Here is a 16,867-nt window from a genome sequence, read left to right on the forward strand (position 1 = left end):
ATTTCTCTTGCAGAAATTGTTGAAGAAATACAGTTTGATTTCATCCATGAAACTTTTACAAAATCATTATATATACAAGCGTATAACAAGGCACCAAATGGAAGCATCGTGTTCTACCCATAAAAAATACAAATATAAAATATAACGTGCACGTATTTTATACCTAGTATATATATATATATTTAAATGAATGAAAATCAATTTGTGGACTTTTGAGAAAAGGGAGCAAAGGGTAAATATCAAAATTAAAACATAAAAGTGACGAAATATGTTAGTGCTGCTTTTTCGTGGCATTTTCGGTTCGGTGGTCCTTCTTTACGCGTACCGCACCGGTTATTTTCAACAGTAAAGAGTAACCGTACGCACTGTACATTCGTAAGCGAATTGAGAAAAGCCTAATAATAAATTTGCTAATAATTCAAACATTATTAATATCAAAGAAAATTAATTCAATTAAATTTAAATTTAGTGCCCTTCTTCCTTCGATTCTCATCACTTTCCTTCCATTCCAAGGCTTTCGATTCTCCATCTGAGTCAACTCACCGGAGCTCCTCCAATCATGTTCAGATTTTGGTACTTTTTTTTTTCTTTTGATAGCTTAGGGTTTAATGCGCTTCGAAAACTTACGATCCATCGCCATTGATTAGTTGAATTTTGATGCCTAAGTCATTTGTTTTGTTTTTTCTTTTAGGTTTTGATTTTGTTTTTTCTACTATTATTAACTTTGCTGCGACGACTTTCTTTGTTGCTGATTTAATTTGAGAATTTTATTAATTGGGTGGGTTATCAAGCGCATTTTTTTTGGCGGTGAATTTTCGATTGTACACGCTTGCTAACGGTGTTTGATAGTTTTTCTACTGTTCCTGATCACTGATTTTGCAAAACGAATTGGTCTTTTTGCAATTCACAGAGTTTTCGTCTGTTGATCAATTCTAATTTGTAGTTGGATTATTTTGAATTCATTGTCTGATCATTTACTTATTTATTAATATCTCTTGAGCTATACTTAATCCATAAAGTATCATAGTTCTCGTTTTTTTTTCCTCCTATAAATAATCTCTTGTAGTCCTGTGATTAATATGTTTGTAGTTGTTGTGACTCATGTTACTTAAATTGAGGTTTACCGTGATTTAAATTTATGAATGATGTCAACAATTATATTTTCTTCTAATAAAACTGACAAAAGAGACCTTTGAATTCAGCAAATGTAAAGCGAGCGCTTCATTCTGGTTCAATGCATTTTTTGTTTTCATGGAATTATAAAAGGGCTATGCAAACATGGTGGTTTTGAAAACTTGTAGGATCTCTAGAGGGTGCCCTGTCATTCGCCCTAAAGATCAATTCTCATTGGATCATAGTACAGGTGCTTCTTGTGCAGTCAATAAATCAGTGTTTTGGTCCTTTTGGAGGCTCTTAACCTTAGAATAGCCGGTGTTTCATTTCTTCTAGCCTCCAAATATCATTCCAACTTCTCTAACCAAAGTAGAGAGATGTATATGTATATATATTTACAAATAATGGGATTGCTTTTAGTAATGACTGATGACTGTTTACACAGTTTAAAATAGATTAGTGGCAGTTTTGCTTTTAAAGGTCAATTTGCTCTAAAATAATTAATGGCAAATGTTCTGCAAGAAGTAGCTACAAGTAGGACTCTTTTGTTTCTAAGGGACATTTTGATCTGCTGTTACTTTCTTCAGTGCTATATTTTTGTATTTATTTTCTAAGCTGTAGTTGTTTAATTAATGTCATGTGTTATTCTGCAGGGGATCACAGGAGCAACAGTCTCAGCCCCATCAACAAGATAGCTCTACACAGTCCTGGTATCCTCCATCTGTTAGCTCCCCGAGTTCATCTCGCCCTGAAACACCTAGGACCATGTCTTCCAGCAGCTTCAGTTCACAAAGGCCTACTGACAGGCCACAGTCTCCGGCACATGTTTCACCTGCTGAAGCAGCAGGTATAATTGCTGTCCTGAAGGATAAAAGGTAGGATCATGTTTCTAAAGGTTTCTTTTAGTATGCATTTGAAAGTTTTTTTTTCATCTTTATTTGAACGTGTACTAGTAAGTCTTTATAATAGAAGGCAAAAGCCATGTTCTGGTGAATTCTGTGATGTTTAGGACATTTTAGTTTCCCACTCCCTTCTTTCAATTATGCTTGCAAAGCAGTAAATTTTTCAATATTTATCAGTCATTTATTGTTTATTTGTGAATTGTTTTAGTGTTGATGAGTTGCGGAAGCTTTTGTCTGACAAGGATGCATACCATCAGTTCCTGTTGTCCCTGGATCAGGTTAAAATTCAAAACAATGTAAGTTAGCTTGACTGCCTCATTTCTGCTGTAACCTGTAGGTGTATAATTTCACTAGACAAAAACTACACCTGTATGGGATGCGTTTCTTCAATTGTTGACATCAATAAATTTGCTTTGTTATATATATATATATATATATATTTGTTTCTATTTGGCAAAGAAATTGGTCCTAAATATGATGTATAGTGGTAGTTGCAAAACTTTTTTTGTTTCCTTTTTTGAGTTTCACTGTTAGAATGTTTTTGTTTTTTGTTCTTAATCATCTTTTGAATTGACTGTCATCAGCTACGAGATGAACTCCGGAAAGAAACTCTGCAGTTAGCAAGTAAGTTATTGTACATATGGTTGAAATTGATGTACATATTTTTGCTTCCTCAGTTTTATTACTTCCTAGGTAAACAAATTATAAGATGTGTGTTTTTTTCAGGAGAAAACTTGGAAAAGGAGCCACGTATTATGGAGCTCAGAAACCAGGTAAATTTGGTTTATGCTCTTCTTTCTCCAGTAATTTCTCTTAGATGTTCTGACTTCTGATGGTGAAACTTCTTCTCTTATTTTGTGGTCACAGTGCAGAATTATCAGAACCACCGAACTGGCTACTGCTCAGGAGAAATTAAATGAACTAGAGAGGCAAAAGGAAGAAACGTTAAAGCTCTGTTCTCCTGCTTCCCTCTTTCAAAGGCTTAAAGGTATGTAGTGCGAGACAATCTAAAGTTTTATAATGCTAGATCAGGACATGAACCTACTTGGTAGTTAGTTATGATCCAAATTTTGAGTTTTTATGCTAAGATCTCCAAACCCTTGTTTTGTTTTGCAGAAGCGATGAACAAGGTGGACGAAGAATCTGAAACGCTGCACGAGCAGCTCCTTGAAAAGGAGATTGATATTGGAGCTTTTGTGCAGAAATACAAAAAGCTCCGCACTACCTATCACAAAAGAGCACTCATTCACCTTTCAGCTAGAACAAATACAGTTAGTTAAACTGGTTGTGACTGTACACTTTTGAATAATTTGGGATTTGCTTTTTTCAAACAAATCAATGAACTATAAATCTCTCCTTTTTTGGAGAGGAGTGATTGGAGGGTAATGTGTCTTATGTTATTTATGTTTCACATGGTCGTGTTAAGCTAAAATTAGTGTCAGTTTTTAAAAAAAAAAAAAAAAAAATCTAATTATGTATTTTCCTTTTTGGATTTAACTATATTAACCAAATGGTATAAGAAAAGAAAGACTCGTCAGATCAGGAATTTAGAGAATGGTTTCGTAGCAAGGTTTGTGACTGCATTAAGAAGCTAGCAGTGTGTCAAATAACCTATAAATTATTAGAATTGCTTATTCCAAATCAAACACTCTTAGTCGATTTGGGAAATGGCACTGATTAAATAGAATGTCAAGTGAATTAAGCAAAATCACTTAATATATCAAATTAATTAAACAATTTCCAAATGGATTACAAAACCAATAAGAATATTACAAAATTATACTTACAAATGCGACCATTATTTGTAGCACTTGCATTATCCCAATTGGAACCCAACAAATTAACAATAATAATAATAAAAAAAGAGCTATGCAAAATATTAACGAAATAACTATTTCTTAAAGGGAAATTTGATATCATATGCTAAAAAATTAAACAAAGTAAAAAATTAAACCCAAAAAATAAACATAGGAAAGTTATCCTATTTTTTCAATTTCTTCCCCAAATTACCCCTCACTTTTCAACTTCCTCCATTTTCTCTAACTCCCTTCTCTCTCCTCCTTCTCTCTATCTCTCTGTCAAATTTCCCAAAAGTCACATTCATTTCTCTCTCTCTCTCTCTCTCTCTCTCTCTCTCTCTCTCTCTCTCTCTCGCTCTCTCTCTCTCAGACAAAAAAAAAACCACCACGACTTGCAGTCAGCCGGACCTCCACCCACCACGACCTCAGCCGGACCTCCCACACACTCAACCAACCTCCACATTCATTTTTCTCACCCAAAAGCAATGGGTAAGTGTTTTTTATGCAAAATATTGTTGGCTTTTGTTATATTTAGTGTAAGTTGTATGGATCTGCACATTGTTGGTTGTATTTTGTCCATTTTGTGTTCTGAAATGAAAGTAGACTATGCTCCGTTTTCTGCGTTTTTTTTTTTTGTTTTTCGTTTTTTTGCCATTTTTGAATGATAAATTGCGATTTTGTGCGATTTCTACCAAAGTCAGAGGTTAGGGATGAAACTATGCGACATTTGAACGATGCCATTGCGATTTTGTGCGATGTTATATGTGTGGCAAAAACTAAGTATTTTTGGGCGATTTTGTGGGCGACTTTATCTGTGTGCGATACTTGTGCGATTCCTATGCGATATCATTGCGATTTTGTCTGTATTAATTTTGTCCAAAATTTCTTGCGATAGTTGTGCGATGTTTTTGCAATATTGAACGATATGTGTGCGATTTTAAATTTGTTCGACTTTATTTGTACTTTTTTCTGATTTTAAATTTTTTTTGTTTGTGACAGATTCAACTGTATTTGTGCCTGGTGTTTGGTGATTCTCACTACGAGGGGGTCTTCTTTGTCGCTCTGCTTGGTTGCTTGGAGTTAGTTCCAACCTCAAGGGAGGTACTTGTACAGCTCCATCAACTTCCAGCTCCACATCATCATCCTCATCCAAATCTACCACAGGATCATCGTTGTAATAGAGACCATCGAAATCATCTAAATGATCAAATGCGATATCGGCTCTGTGGTCATCTATATTATTAGGTAGTTGCTCATTCAAACCAACCCCCTAATTAGTTTCTGGGACAAAGGTCCCTACCACACTTCGAGGGGTTACACTTCGAGTAGGCTCCAAATTCACATTCTTCTTCGCCTTAGTCACAAATAGTGGCAGCAAGTTGTCCACACTCATCTTTGCCTTCCTACTAAAAAACACTCGCAGTTGACTATCTTTCACTAAAACCCCCGGCGGAAACTTGGTGCCTTTCATGTACATGTAACAGACTTCTAATTTCAGTTCATACACCAAAGGATCCACATCCAACTCTTCATACAAAACTTCACGCAACTTTTCCAGAGTAGTGTCAATGTCAAACATCAACGTCTTACTTGTTGGGGAATTGAATACCCAGTTGAAACCCTCGACAGCCCAAACACCATCATACAATACAGGCACAAATACAGTTGAATCTATCACAAACAAAAAAAAATTTAATCAGAAAAAAGTACAAATAAAGTCGTACAAATTTAAAATCGCACACATATCGTTCAATATCGCAAAAACATCGCACAAAGTCGCACAACTATCGCAAGAAATTTTGGACAAAATTAATACAGACAAAATCGCAATGATATCGCACAGGAATTGCACAAGTATCGCACACAGATAAAGTCTCCCACAAAATCGCCCTAAAATCGCCCAAAAATACTTAGTTTTTGCCACACATATAACATCGCACAAAATCGCAATGACATCGTTCAAATGTCGCATAGTTTCATCCCTAACCTCTGACTTTGGTAGAAATCGCACAAAATCGCAATTTATCGTTCAAAAATGGCAAAAAAACGAAAAACCCAGAAAAAAACGCAGAAAACGGAGCATAGTCTACTTTCATTTCAAAACACAAAATGGAAAAAATACAACCAATAATGTGTAGATCCATACAACTTACACTAAATATAACAAAAGCCAACAATATTTTGCATAAAAAACACTTACCCATTGCTTTTGGGTGAGAAAAATGAATGTGGAGGTCGGTTGAGTGTGTGGGAGGTCCGGCTGAGGTCGTGGTGGGTGGAGGTCCGGCTGACTGCAAGTCGTGGTGGTTTTTTTTGGTCTGAGAGAGAGAGAGCGAGAGAGAGAGAGAGAGAGAAATGAAGGTGACTTTTGGGAAATTTGACCGAGAGAAGTGAAATTCCGTTTTTTATGATTACCAACTTAATTATTTAAATTAAATAATTAATTGTTAAACTGTTACAGAAATGTTTAAACAGATACCAAGACTGTTTGAACAGAAACCATATATGTTTAAACAGTTTGTGACCAGAAGATAAAAACGAACATAAAGTAAAGAACACACGAATTTTTACGTGGTATCAGCAATCTTTGCAGATTGCTACTAGTCCACGAGGCCACGCCCAGAGAATGAAATTTATTAGAAGAATATCTAAATGATTACAAAACCAAATTGACTTATACAAATAAAGACTCCCTGTTGAATTTGTCGCAACTATTGTAATCTAAACTTCTAATCAAATTTCTGAAGTGCTAAGATCTTGAACTCCCTTCAAATCATAACACTTGCACTTTTCCTCTCGAAAAGTGACTCACGAACAAGACTTCTCCCGAAGCTTGATGACCAATGTCCAAGTGTGTTCACCCTGCACAATTAACACAAAGAAAACAATACAGAAGTACACTGAATAAACCACTAAGAACTTGCTGGACTCAAGTTCTTCATAAAATAAAAAATCTCTCTAAAACTTGAAAAATATTTGGAAAATAACATATCAAGAGAGATGATCAAAAAACCAACGACCTAAGAAAGATTATATACATTTTAGAATCCCTTTAGGTCGTGGAAAACAAATCAGAAATCAAACATCCAATAAATGGAAAATCTTCCAAAACAGGAAAGTCAGAATCTGTTCAAACAGACTCGTAATCCGTTCAAACAGATTCATTGAACCTGGACAGTTTTTCAACTCAGTTTCCTTAAATAAATAAGGAAACAATATATCTTTTATGATTGCAAGCTGTACACGATTTCTGGGCAACCAAATCAGATAAATAAAAAATAAATACTAATAATTTCCAATTCAAGAAAAAGATATTCTTTTAATGGAAAATATATATATATATTTATTTTATTAACACATAAATTAAAAATCTGAATATAGAAAGACATATTTCAACAAAACAAGAAACTACCCATTTTCGAAATTCACCACAAAATATTACAAAAGAGGAAACTACTAATTTCGAAAATACCCCTTTAAATTAATTTTGTCTTTATTATCAAAAATGTCAATAAAGGATTTTACAATCTCCCCCTTTGGCAATTTGATAGACAGAATTAATTCAAAAACCTGCAACACAAATGTTAGTGATAAGTAAAGAGAAAGAACCCCCCCTGCAAACATGCATGAACTTATAACAAACATGTAAATAAGCTAGACTTAACTCCCCCTCAAAATAAGAAGGTCCAGAGTTTAAACAAAACAACAAACAACCAGACAAACAACCAGGTTTTTGGAAATAGTACTACTCCTCCTTTGTGTCTTTCAAAGAAGCCAAAGAACCATAAAACAAAAAAGAGTATCAATGTTTAAAGGACAAAAATTAAAAGAAAACTAAACAACTGGATCTTTGGACAGAGACTGAACAGCTTCCAACACAGAACGTTGCAATCCTTCAAGTGACATCACTCGAGCAGTCAATGAATCAACAGAGGCTCGAACAACAGCTATTTCGGTTGCAACAAGTCCTGAATCTGTGGCAACAGAGGAGGAGGCATGAGGAATGTCATCCGAGGCAATCTTCAGGGATTGGGGCTTGACTTTCTTGGAGGACGGAGCAGCAGTGGCTTCAGTAGGAGGGGCTGAGGCTTTGTAGGAAGCAGCAGTAGTGGGTGCCACCAAGTCTTCTTGATCACGTTGGAGATCTTTTTTCTGCATACTCAACACTTTATAAATAACTTAAGGAAAAGGAAGATTCAAGTTTTTCCTGTTACCTTTGCGAAACCCAATGATTTGATCATGAATAACCGAAGCCAAATTTATACCAAGACCGGTCCCCACCTTGTACAAAAATGAGGCCATATCAAAAGAGATAGTGGCGGTGTGAAAAGTGGGCTTCCAATTTGTTGTGGCAAACTTATGGAGAACAGCATAAGTGTAGGTGAGATTGGAGACCGAGATGACTTTATTAGATGGCCATACCATTTTTTGACCTACCAATTCAGTGATAACCATGTCCTTGTCAAGAGAGGCACCATCAACATCATCTTCGACATCAAGGGGAAGATGCAAAGCAAGAGCAATGTCTTGAGGAGAAAAAGAGAACCAATGGCCCCTAACAAACACTTTGTTATACAGAGGAGATGAAGGTTCAATAATTTCATTAGTAAGATTGGCATAGAATTCCTTGACTATTCTATCCACAAAACCAGAAAATTTAACCAAAGAACCTGTCCATTGTCGATCTTGAAGCATTGTTAGCACACCAAAAGGACGATGATCACCCAAGACATAATTTCTTTCAATGATAAATTTCCTTTGAGCATATAGAACCATATCACGTGCATTATCATTATAGCAAAAAATGGAAGAATAAGGTTTGAAATGTACACCTGAACGTTTTGGAGAAGGTGTAGAACCAGAAATAGGTTTCTTCCCTTTAGCTTTGGATGTCAAAGGAGATGCAATTTGGTCTGAGTCAGATTCAGCTTCTTGTTCAGAGGGGATAATGTCTTCTTTTTCTGGCTCATTAGACTCAGCCTCTGATTCTGCATTGTCAGGAACCGTTTCATCAGACAATGTGGTATCATGGGTTGCTTCAAATTCTGATTTTTCTTCCTCAGGATCAGATTCGGAGGAAGACAGTGAAGGGGGATGAGCTTTCAATTTTTTCTTGGCAGCAGACAAGGGAGAAAGAGACGCATCCAACCCCAATTTCCTTTTTGGAGTGACAGAATTTTTCTTGGACTGACTCGGCTTCAAAGGCATTTTGAGCAACCCAGCAGCAGCAGCTTTGGAAGAGGATGAAACAGATTTCGATGTTGCCCTAGCCTCCAAAGATGAATCAAAAGGAAGAGGAGAATGGTCTTTGGCTCGAGAGGGCACCATCACTTCAGATGGTGGTGCAACAATGTCAGCAGAGATATCTGGAAACACCATAGGGTGTTCATGAGAGAGCGAAAAAACCTTCTTGCGAGCCTTGGATTTGCAGGACTTTCCAACAGATGTGGGAGCTGCTGGAACAGAAGGAGGCGCTGTTGACACAGACGGAGGAGGCGAAGGAGATGGCACCTTTCGGGATTGAGAAACAGGGATCTTCTTGGAGGAAGCACCATGAGTTCTTACCATTTTTTTCTCTGAGAAAACAAAAACACTTACAAGAAAATGAGAGGAAAAAAAATATAGAAGGAGAAGAGATAACTGAGTGAAATCGTGGGTGAGAAGAAATAGGGTAATGTCATGCATTTTTAAATATATTACTTACCCAAAATGAATACCCACGGCAAAAAGAGGTTTCCCTTTTTTTTATTAAAAAAATTGTTTTAATTAAACAAGAAAAGGAAACAATCTTGAAGGCACACGATCCACATAGACAATCCAAAAAAAGGTAACAAAAAAAATACCCCACACGATCTTCTTATTGACACTTTCCTATTTTTTTTTATCAACAATTCTAAACAAGGTACAAGACAATAAAGATACAAATCATAATATTCCAAAATGAGAAAGAAGACAAAAATAAATTCCTTGGTGACAAAGAATATATTAAATCACACAATTAAATGCATAATTTCACAAAATCACCACAATGATTCGGTCCACCATGAATTTCCTTGTCAAATTTTTTTTTAATTATCATTTTTTATTTTATATATATGCACAAAAATAAAAACTCAACCCAAAAAAAATCTGCTTTGATCAAAGAGAGTCATCCTGATAAGAATAAAATCAAGCAAATGAAAATAAGAATTAGTGTAAATCATAGATAAGAACACTTGTGAAAATGAAAAATTAGAACGAATATTCGAGAGAAATAAAGCACAATTCAGTCACAAGCACATATTCTTAAGTAAATCAATCAACATGTATGAGTCTTACACACATTTTTTTTTTTTTTTATAAACTGTGTACAATTTTTATTGCATTGTTTCAAGCATAAGTGTGTAACAGTGTATGCAAGGGAACATTGCCCAATGACAAATAAGTCTTTTTCGAAATTAAAATAATTGTAACCCATGAAGACGCTGTCACACTACACCAGTGGTAGCCCTTTTCTATGGTAGCGTATCCTTTTCATAACTCCGAATTACAAAGTTCCAACTTACTCAAAAGACGGCTTTCACACACTGATGTAGGTAGCTCTATTCTTTCACAGGAGCTTGAAACAATGCTACACAAAAGGAAGCTCAAACATTAAACATTGATTAATTTACTCGAATATGCCTAGGAGGAATAGATTAAATTTCTCTCAAGAATATACAACCAAAGATTCATAAACACAAGACAGATTATCCAGCTTGACACACAACAAAATTTTCAAATTGATTGACATTTTTCTAAACAAAAAAAAAACACAATAGATCAAGCGGACAACACCATAACAAGAGAATTTAAAGAGAACAAACCCCCAAAGATTTTCGGAGGAAATCAAAGCGAACCGAATCAAGAACTTTAGTGAAAATATCTGCAATTTGTTTATGTGTTTCAATATATTCCAAGACAAGAACTTTATTTTCAACTAATTCTCTTATGAAATGATGACGAATATCAATATGTTTAGTACGAGAATGTTGCACAGGGTTTTTTTAAATATTAATTGCACTTGTATTATCACAAAAAATAGTTAAAGTGTCAAGATCAAACCCATAATCCATCATCATTTGCTTCATCCACAAAAGTTGTGCACAACAACTTCCCGCTGCAATGTATTCAGCCTCAGCTGTTGAGAGAGAAATAGAATTCTGTTTCTTGCTGTGCCACGAAACAAGATTATTTCCCAAGAAGAAACATCCTCCACTAGTGTTTTTTCTGTCATCAGTGTTACCTGCCCAATCAACATCACTAAAACACACTAGATTAGGGTTAGTTTCTTTTGAATACCAAATACCATAATCAGCAGTCCCATGAACATATCGAATGATTCTTTTGACAGCTGCAACATGAGACTCCATAGGATTTCCTTGGTACCTGGCACACACACCAACACTATAACTTAAATCAGGTCGACTAGCAGTGAGATAAAGAAGACTACCAATCATGCTCCTATACAGTGTAGGATCCACTTTGACACCATTTTCATCTTTGGATAGCTTCAAAGTCGTTCCCATTGGTGTTTTGGCAATCTTTGAACTTTCAAGTCCAAACTTTTTCACCAAGTTCTTAACATATTTGCTTTGAGAAATAAATGTGCCTTCATCTAATTGCTTGACTTGCAAACCTAAGAAATAGATCAATTCTCCCACCATGCTCATTTCAAATTCCTCTTTCATTTGCTTCACAAATACCTCCACCTCATTGTCAGAAGTAAAACCAAACACAATATCATCAACATAAATTTGAGCAATAATTATGTTAGATTTAATATTTTTGATAAACAGAGTTTTATCTACTCCACCCTTTTTGTATCCATGAGAAACAAGAAATTGAGAGAGTCTCTCATACCAAGCTCGAGGGGCTTGCTTCAAACCATATAGAGCTTTCTCCAATTTGTAAACATGATCAGGTGCATGGGGATCTTCAAACCCTTTGGGTTGTTCAACATATACCTCTTCATGCAAGATCCCATTGAGAAATGCAGATTTGACATCTATTTGGAACAACTTGAAACCAATCAAGCAAGCAATAGACAATAATAATCTAATTGATTCAAGTCTTGCAACAGGTGCAAATGTTTCATCAAAGTCTATTCCTTCCACTTGTGTGTACCCTTGTGCCACTAATCTTGCTTTATTTCGCACGATTGTACCAAATTCATCATATTTATTTTTGAAAATCCATTTTGTGCCAATAATATTAGTATGCAACGGTCTTGGCACAAGGATCCACACTTTGTTTCTAAAAAATTGTTCCAATTCCTCCTGCATAGCTTTAATCCAATTTTCATCAGTTAAAGCTTCTTTCACATTTTTAGGCTCAATTAGAGATAAGAAACAAACAAATTGAACAACATAACTAAACCTTCTTCGTGTTACCATACTGTCTTTTGGATTTCCAAGTATTAAATCCGCTGGATGATTTAACTTAACTCTGGTTGATGGCTCCTTTTGGACTTCATCCAAAATAATATCTGGAAATTTCTTTTCTGTCTGTCCAGAATCTGTTTCATCGGATTCGCGATTTGTTGGAACAGATGGACCAGACGTTGCAACAGTAGTATCACTGACACAAGCTTCTTCGTGTTTTTCAGTAGGTTCATCAGTAAACCTTTCAATTTCTTCCTTAGTAGAAAACTCAGAAAAATCCCTGGAATCATCAATAACAACGTTAGCCGACTCCATTACAGTTTGGGTTCTCATGTTATACACACGATAGGCCCTACTGTTAGTGGAGTATCCAATAAAAACACCTTCATCACTCTTAGTATCAAATTTACCAAGATTTTCTCTATCTCTCAAAATGTAACAAACACATCCAAAAACATGAAAGTAAGCCACACTTGGTTTCTTACCTTACCAAATTTCATAGGATGTTTTAGATGTACCTGGACGAAGAAAAACACGATTTATGATATAGCAAGCAGTGTTGATTGCTTCTGTCCATAACCGTTTGGTCAATTTTTTGCTGTTTAGCATCACTCTAGCCATTTCTTGAAGAGTGCGGTTTTTCCTCTCTTCAACTCCATTTTGTTGAGGAGTTTTGGGAGCTGAAAACTCATGAGAGATACCTGTAGACTTACAAAAATCATCATAGACAGAATTCTCAAATTCTTTACCATGATCACTTCTTATACGAACAATTTTTCCAATGTTGCAATCTTTTTCAACTTTTAATTTCAAGCAAAGAGTTTTAAAGGCATCAAAATTGTCAGATTTTTCTTTCAAGAAATCCACCCAAGTATATCTAGAAAAATCATCCACACAAACAAAAATATATCTTTTGCCATTTAAACTCTCAATTTGAATTGGACCCATAAGATCCATGTGAAGCAATTCTAAAACTTTCGAAGTGTTTATGTCAGAAACACTTTTATGTGTAATTTTCAATTGCTTACCAAGTTGACAACTCTTGCACTTACCATCAGATTCTTTACCTAGCTTAGGTAAACCACGTACACTCCCTGCATGTGACAATTTTTTCAAGGTTTTGAAATTTATGTGACCAAGTTTAGCATGCCACATATCAGTGTTATTACTCACAACAGATTGACACATAATAGATGGCAGAAGAGTGTAACAATTGTCATTAGATCTATAACCTTCAAGAACATTCTCACCATTCTTGTTTAACACAAAACAATTCTCTTTATCAAAGTTAACAGTATAACCTTGATCACAAATTTGACTTATGCTTAGAAGATTAGCTTTAAGACCTTCCACAAGTAACACTCTTTTGATTCTAGGCAACCCTTCAAAGTTAAGAGTGCCCATACCAAGAACATTACCTTCAATTCCATTGCCAAAAGTAACAGACCCACAATGCATAGGTTTTATGTCTGTAAGAATAGACTTGTCACCTGTCATATGTCTTGAACAACCACTGTTAAAATACCAAAAATATGAAGAAGCAGATCTATCATATTCACTAGTAAAACCAGCAAAACAATTATTCTTTTTTATCCATATTTTCTTTGATTGAACATTTTCCTTTTTTACTCTTTTGAAATCATCAAAATAATTGAATTTTTCAAAATATTCATTTTTAGCAAAATTCATAAGAGTAAAACACTTAGGAAGAATATGACCCTTCCTACCACAAAAATGGCAGATTAGAATGAATTTTTCGAGTTTACCATTGGATTTACCTGCTGACTGTGTCCTTTCTGTTGGAACAAACCGAGTACCGGATACAACAGATTTCACTGAGGATGCAACAGGAACATCAGACGATAACATCCCAGCCGAGATAAAGACAGTTTTCTTTGATTTTTGAGAACTTGAAGCACCCAGTCCCACATGACTTCTTTGATCTGAATTCTGTATATTCTCAAAAATAGTTGAACCGGGGTTAAGCATTCTAACATTTTTCTCAAGAGTATCCAAATCTTTAGACAACTTATTAATTTCAACATTTTTTGAAATTATTTCTTTTTCCAAATTTTCATTCAAATCAGTAAGTTGTTTAATTTCAAGGGATAAATCTTTATTTTTGCTTACCAATGACCGATTTTCAGAACACACTTTCACCCATGAACCATACATCTTTTTGTAAGATTCACTCAAAGACTCATCATTCAATTCAGATTCATCACTATCAGAATTTTCTTCATCTTTTGAAACATTATTCAAGCAAACAATTTTTTCATTTTCAGATTTAGAACCAGGTAAAATAGAAGTGAGAGCGACATTACCTTCCTCATCTTCACTACTTTCAGAGTCATTATCACTCCAAGTAGCAATCATACCTTTTTTGTTCTTTTTCAAAGTATTTGCACATTCAGACTAGATGTGACCAAATCCCTCACATTCCCTGCACTGAATACCATTTTTATTAGTTTGAAAAGGTTTAAGAGAAGAAGGGTTACCTTTTGACATCTTGCCATTGAATTTTTTGTTTCCTATCTTATTCATATATTTTCAAAAATTCTTTGCAAGCATTTCCATTTCATTATCACCATCTTCATCATCTGAGACTTCCTTTTCAGTGCTCTTGAAAGCTATGGCTTTCTCCTTTTCTTTGGAAGTACTTGGCTTGTCTTTTTGACGAATCTTTTGATTTAACTCAAAGGTACGAAGTGACCCCATCAGTTCTTCTACCTTCATAGTACTGAAATTTTTTGCCTCTTCCATAGCAGTGAGCTTAACATTGAACCTGTCAGGAAGAACTCGAACGATTTTTCTAACAAGAACAGAATCATCAAGTTTTTCACCAAGTGCAAAATACTCATTAGAAATATCAGATAATCTCTCATAAAATTCAGATAGTGTTTCAGAATCAGACATTCTAAGGTCATCAAACCTGGCTTGTAACATGATAAATCTAGACCTTTTAACATCTACAGTTCCTTCAAACTGAGTTTGAAGAATTGTCCAAGCATCTTTAGCCGAGACACATGTGGAAACAAGTTTTATAAAAATTTCTCCAACACCATTAAATATGGTGTGAAGAGCTTTATTATTATAGTTGGATAATTTTTCTTCTTCTGTGTCCCAAACAAGTTCAGATTTTACAATTGTGCTTCCATCTTCACCTTTTTCAGTAGGAGGTGACCATCCAGACAAAATTGCTCTCCATGCTTTCTCATCTTGAGCTTTTATGAAAGCTCTCATCCTAACTTTCCAGTATGGATAGTTTGAGTCATTTAGCAATGGAGGTCGAGACACCGAACTACCTTCTGCAAAGAAAGACATTTCACACAAAACAAATCAAACGGAAAATAACCACAAGATCTCACTAGGAGTTTAGTGAACCGCTCTGATACCAATTAAAATTCCGTTTTTTATGATTACCAACTTAATTATTTAAATTAAATAATTAATTGTTAAACTGTTACAGAAATGTTTAAACAGATACCAAGACTGTTTGAACAGAAACCAGATATGTTTAAACAGTTTGTGACCAGAAGATAAAAACGAACATAAAGTAAAGAACACACGAATTTTTACGTGGTATCAGCAATCTTTGCAGATTGCTACTAGTCCACGAGGCCACGCCCAGAGAATGAAATTTATTAGAAGAATATCTAAATGATTACAAAACCAAATTGACTTATACAAATAAAGACTCCCTGTTGAATTTGTCGCAACTATTGTAATCTAAACTTCTAATCAAATTTCTGAAGTGCTAAGATCTTGAACTCCCTTCAAATCATAACACTTGCACTTTTCCTCTCGAAAAGTGACTCATGAACAAGACTTCTCCCGAAGCTTGATGACCAATGTCCAAGTGTGTTCACCCTGCACAATCAACACAAAGAAAACAATACAGAAGTACACTGAATAAACCACTAAGAACTTGCTGGACTCAAGTTCTTCACAAAATAAAAAATCTCTCTAAAACTTGAAAAATATTTGGAAAATAATATATTAAGAGAGATGATCGAAAAACCAATGACCTAAGAAAGATTATATACATTTTAGAATCCCTTTAGGTCGTGGAAAACAAATCAGAAATCAAACATCCAATAAATGGAAAATCTTCCAAAACAGGAAAGTCAGAATCTGTTCAAACAGACTCGTAATCCGTTCAAACAGATTCATTGAACCTGGACAGTTTTTCAACTCAGTTTCCTTAAATAAATAAGGAAACAATATATCTTTTATGATTGCAAGCTGTACACGATTTATGGGCAACCAAATCAGATAAATAAAAAATAAATACTAATAATTTCCAATTCAAGAAAAAGATATTCTTTTATAGAAAAATATATATATTTATTTTATTAACACATAAATTAAAAATCTGAATATAGAAAGACATATTTCAACAAAACAAGAAACTACCAATTTTCGAAATTCACCACAAAATATTACAAAAGAGGAAACTACTAATTTTGAAAATACCCCTTTTAATTAATTTTGTCTTTATTATCAAAAATGCCAATAAAGGATTTTACAAGAAGATAGAACAGAGAGATGGAGAGAAGGAGGAGAGAGAAGGGAGTTAGAGAAAATGGGGGGAAGTTGAAAAGTGAGGGGTAATTTGGGGAAGAAATTGAAAAAGTAGGATAACTTTCCT

General features: G+C 34.8%; 3 protein-coding genes across 3 annotated transcripts; 1 reads left to right on the forward strand and 2 right to left on the reverse strand.

The window, feature by feature from the left end:
- Positions 1-415: 415 nt before the first annotated feature.
- LOC133831227 (vacuolar protein-sorting-associated protein 37 homolog 1) lies at positions 416-3,401 on the forward strand. Its single transcript, XM_062261439.1, has 7 exons — positions 416-573; positions 1,767-1,988; positions 2,224-2,311; positions 2,600-2,639; positions 2,742-2,788; positions 2,883-3,003; positions 3,132-3,401. The coding sequence occupies exons 1-7, from the start codon at positions 560-562 to the stop codon at positions 3,293-3,295; spliced, it is 696 nt and encodes a 231-aa protein (XP_062117423.1). The 5' UTR covers positions 416-559; the 3' UTR covers positions 3,296-3,401.
- Positions 3,402-3,482: 81 nt separating this feature from the next.
- LOC133831228 (uncharacterized) lies at positions 3,483-6,496 on the reverse strand. Its single transcript, XM_062261440.1, has 2 exons — positions 6,015-6,496; positions 3,483-5,485 (listed from the first exon to the last, which is right to left on the reverse strand). Exons 1-2 carry the CDS (start codon positions 6,016-6,018, stop codon positions 5,085-5,087), a joined length of 405 nt encoding a protein of 134 aa, XP_062117424.1. The 5' UTR covers positions 6,019-6,496; the 3' UTR covers positions 3,483-5,084.
- Positions 6,497-7,993: 1,497 nt separating this feature from the next.
- On the reverse strand, positions 7,994-9,382 carry LOC133832919 (uncharacterized). The gene has a single exon (XM_062263194.1). It carries the CDS (start codon positions 9,380-9,382, stop codon positions 7,994-7,996), a length of 1,389 nt encoding a protein of 462 aa, XP_062119178.1.
- Positions 9,383-16,867: the final 7,485 nt, after the last annotated feature.

The sequence above is a fragment of the Humulus lupulus genome, chromosome 4, assembly GCF_963169125.1.
Source record: "Humulus lupulus chromosome 4, drHumLupu1.1, whole genome shotgun sequence".
NCBI lineage: Eukaryota > Viridiplantae > Streptophyta > Magnoliopsida > Rosales > Cannabaceae > Humulus > Humulus lupulus.

Excerpts from the sequence above, each read along its gene's own strand:
- LOC133832919 (XM_062263194.1), bottom strand. The coding sequence starts at position 9,382 with ATGGTAAGAACTCATGGTGCTTCCTCCAAGAAGATCCCTGTTTCTCAA.
- LOC133831227 (XM_062261439.1), top strand. Across the intron at positions 2,789-2,882 it reads TTATGGAGCTCAGAAACCAG|TGCAGAATTATCAGAACCAC; the intron begins GTAAATTTGGTT and ends TTGTGGTCACAG. Across the intron at positions 3,004-3,131 it reads CCTCTTTCAAAGGCTTAAAG|AAGCGATGAACAAGGTGGAC; the intron begins GTATGTAGTGCG and ends TTTGTTTTGCAG.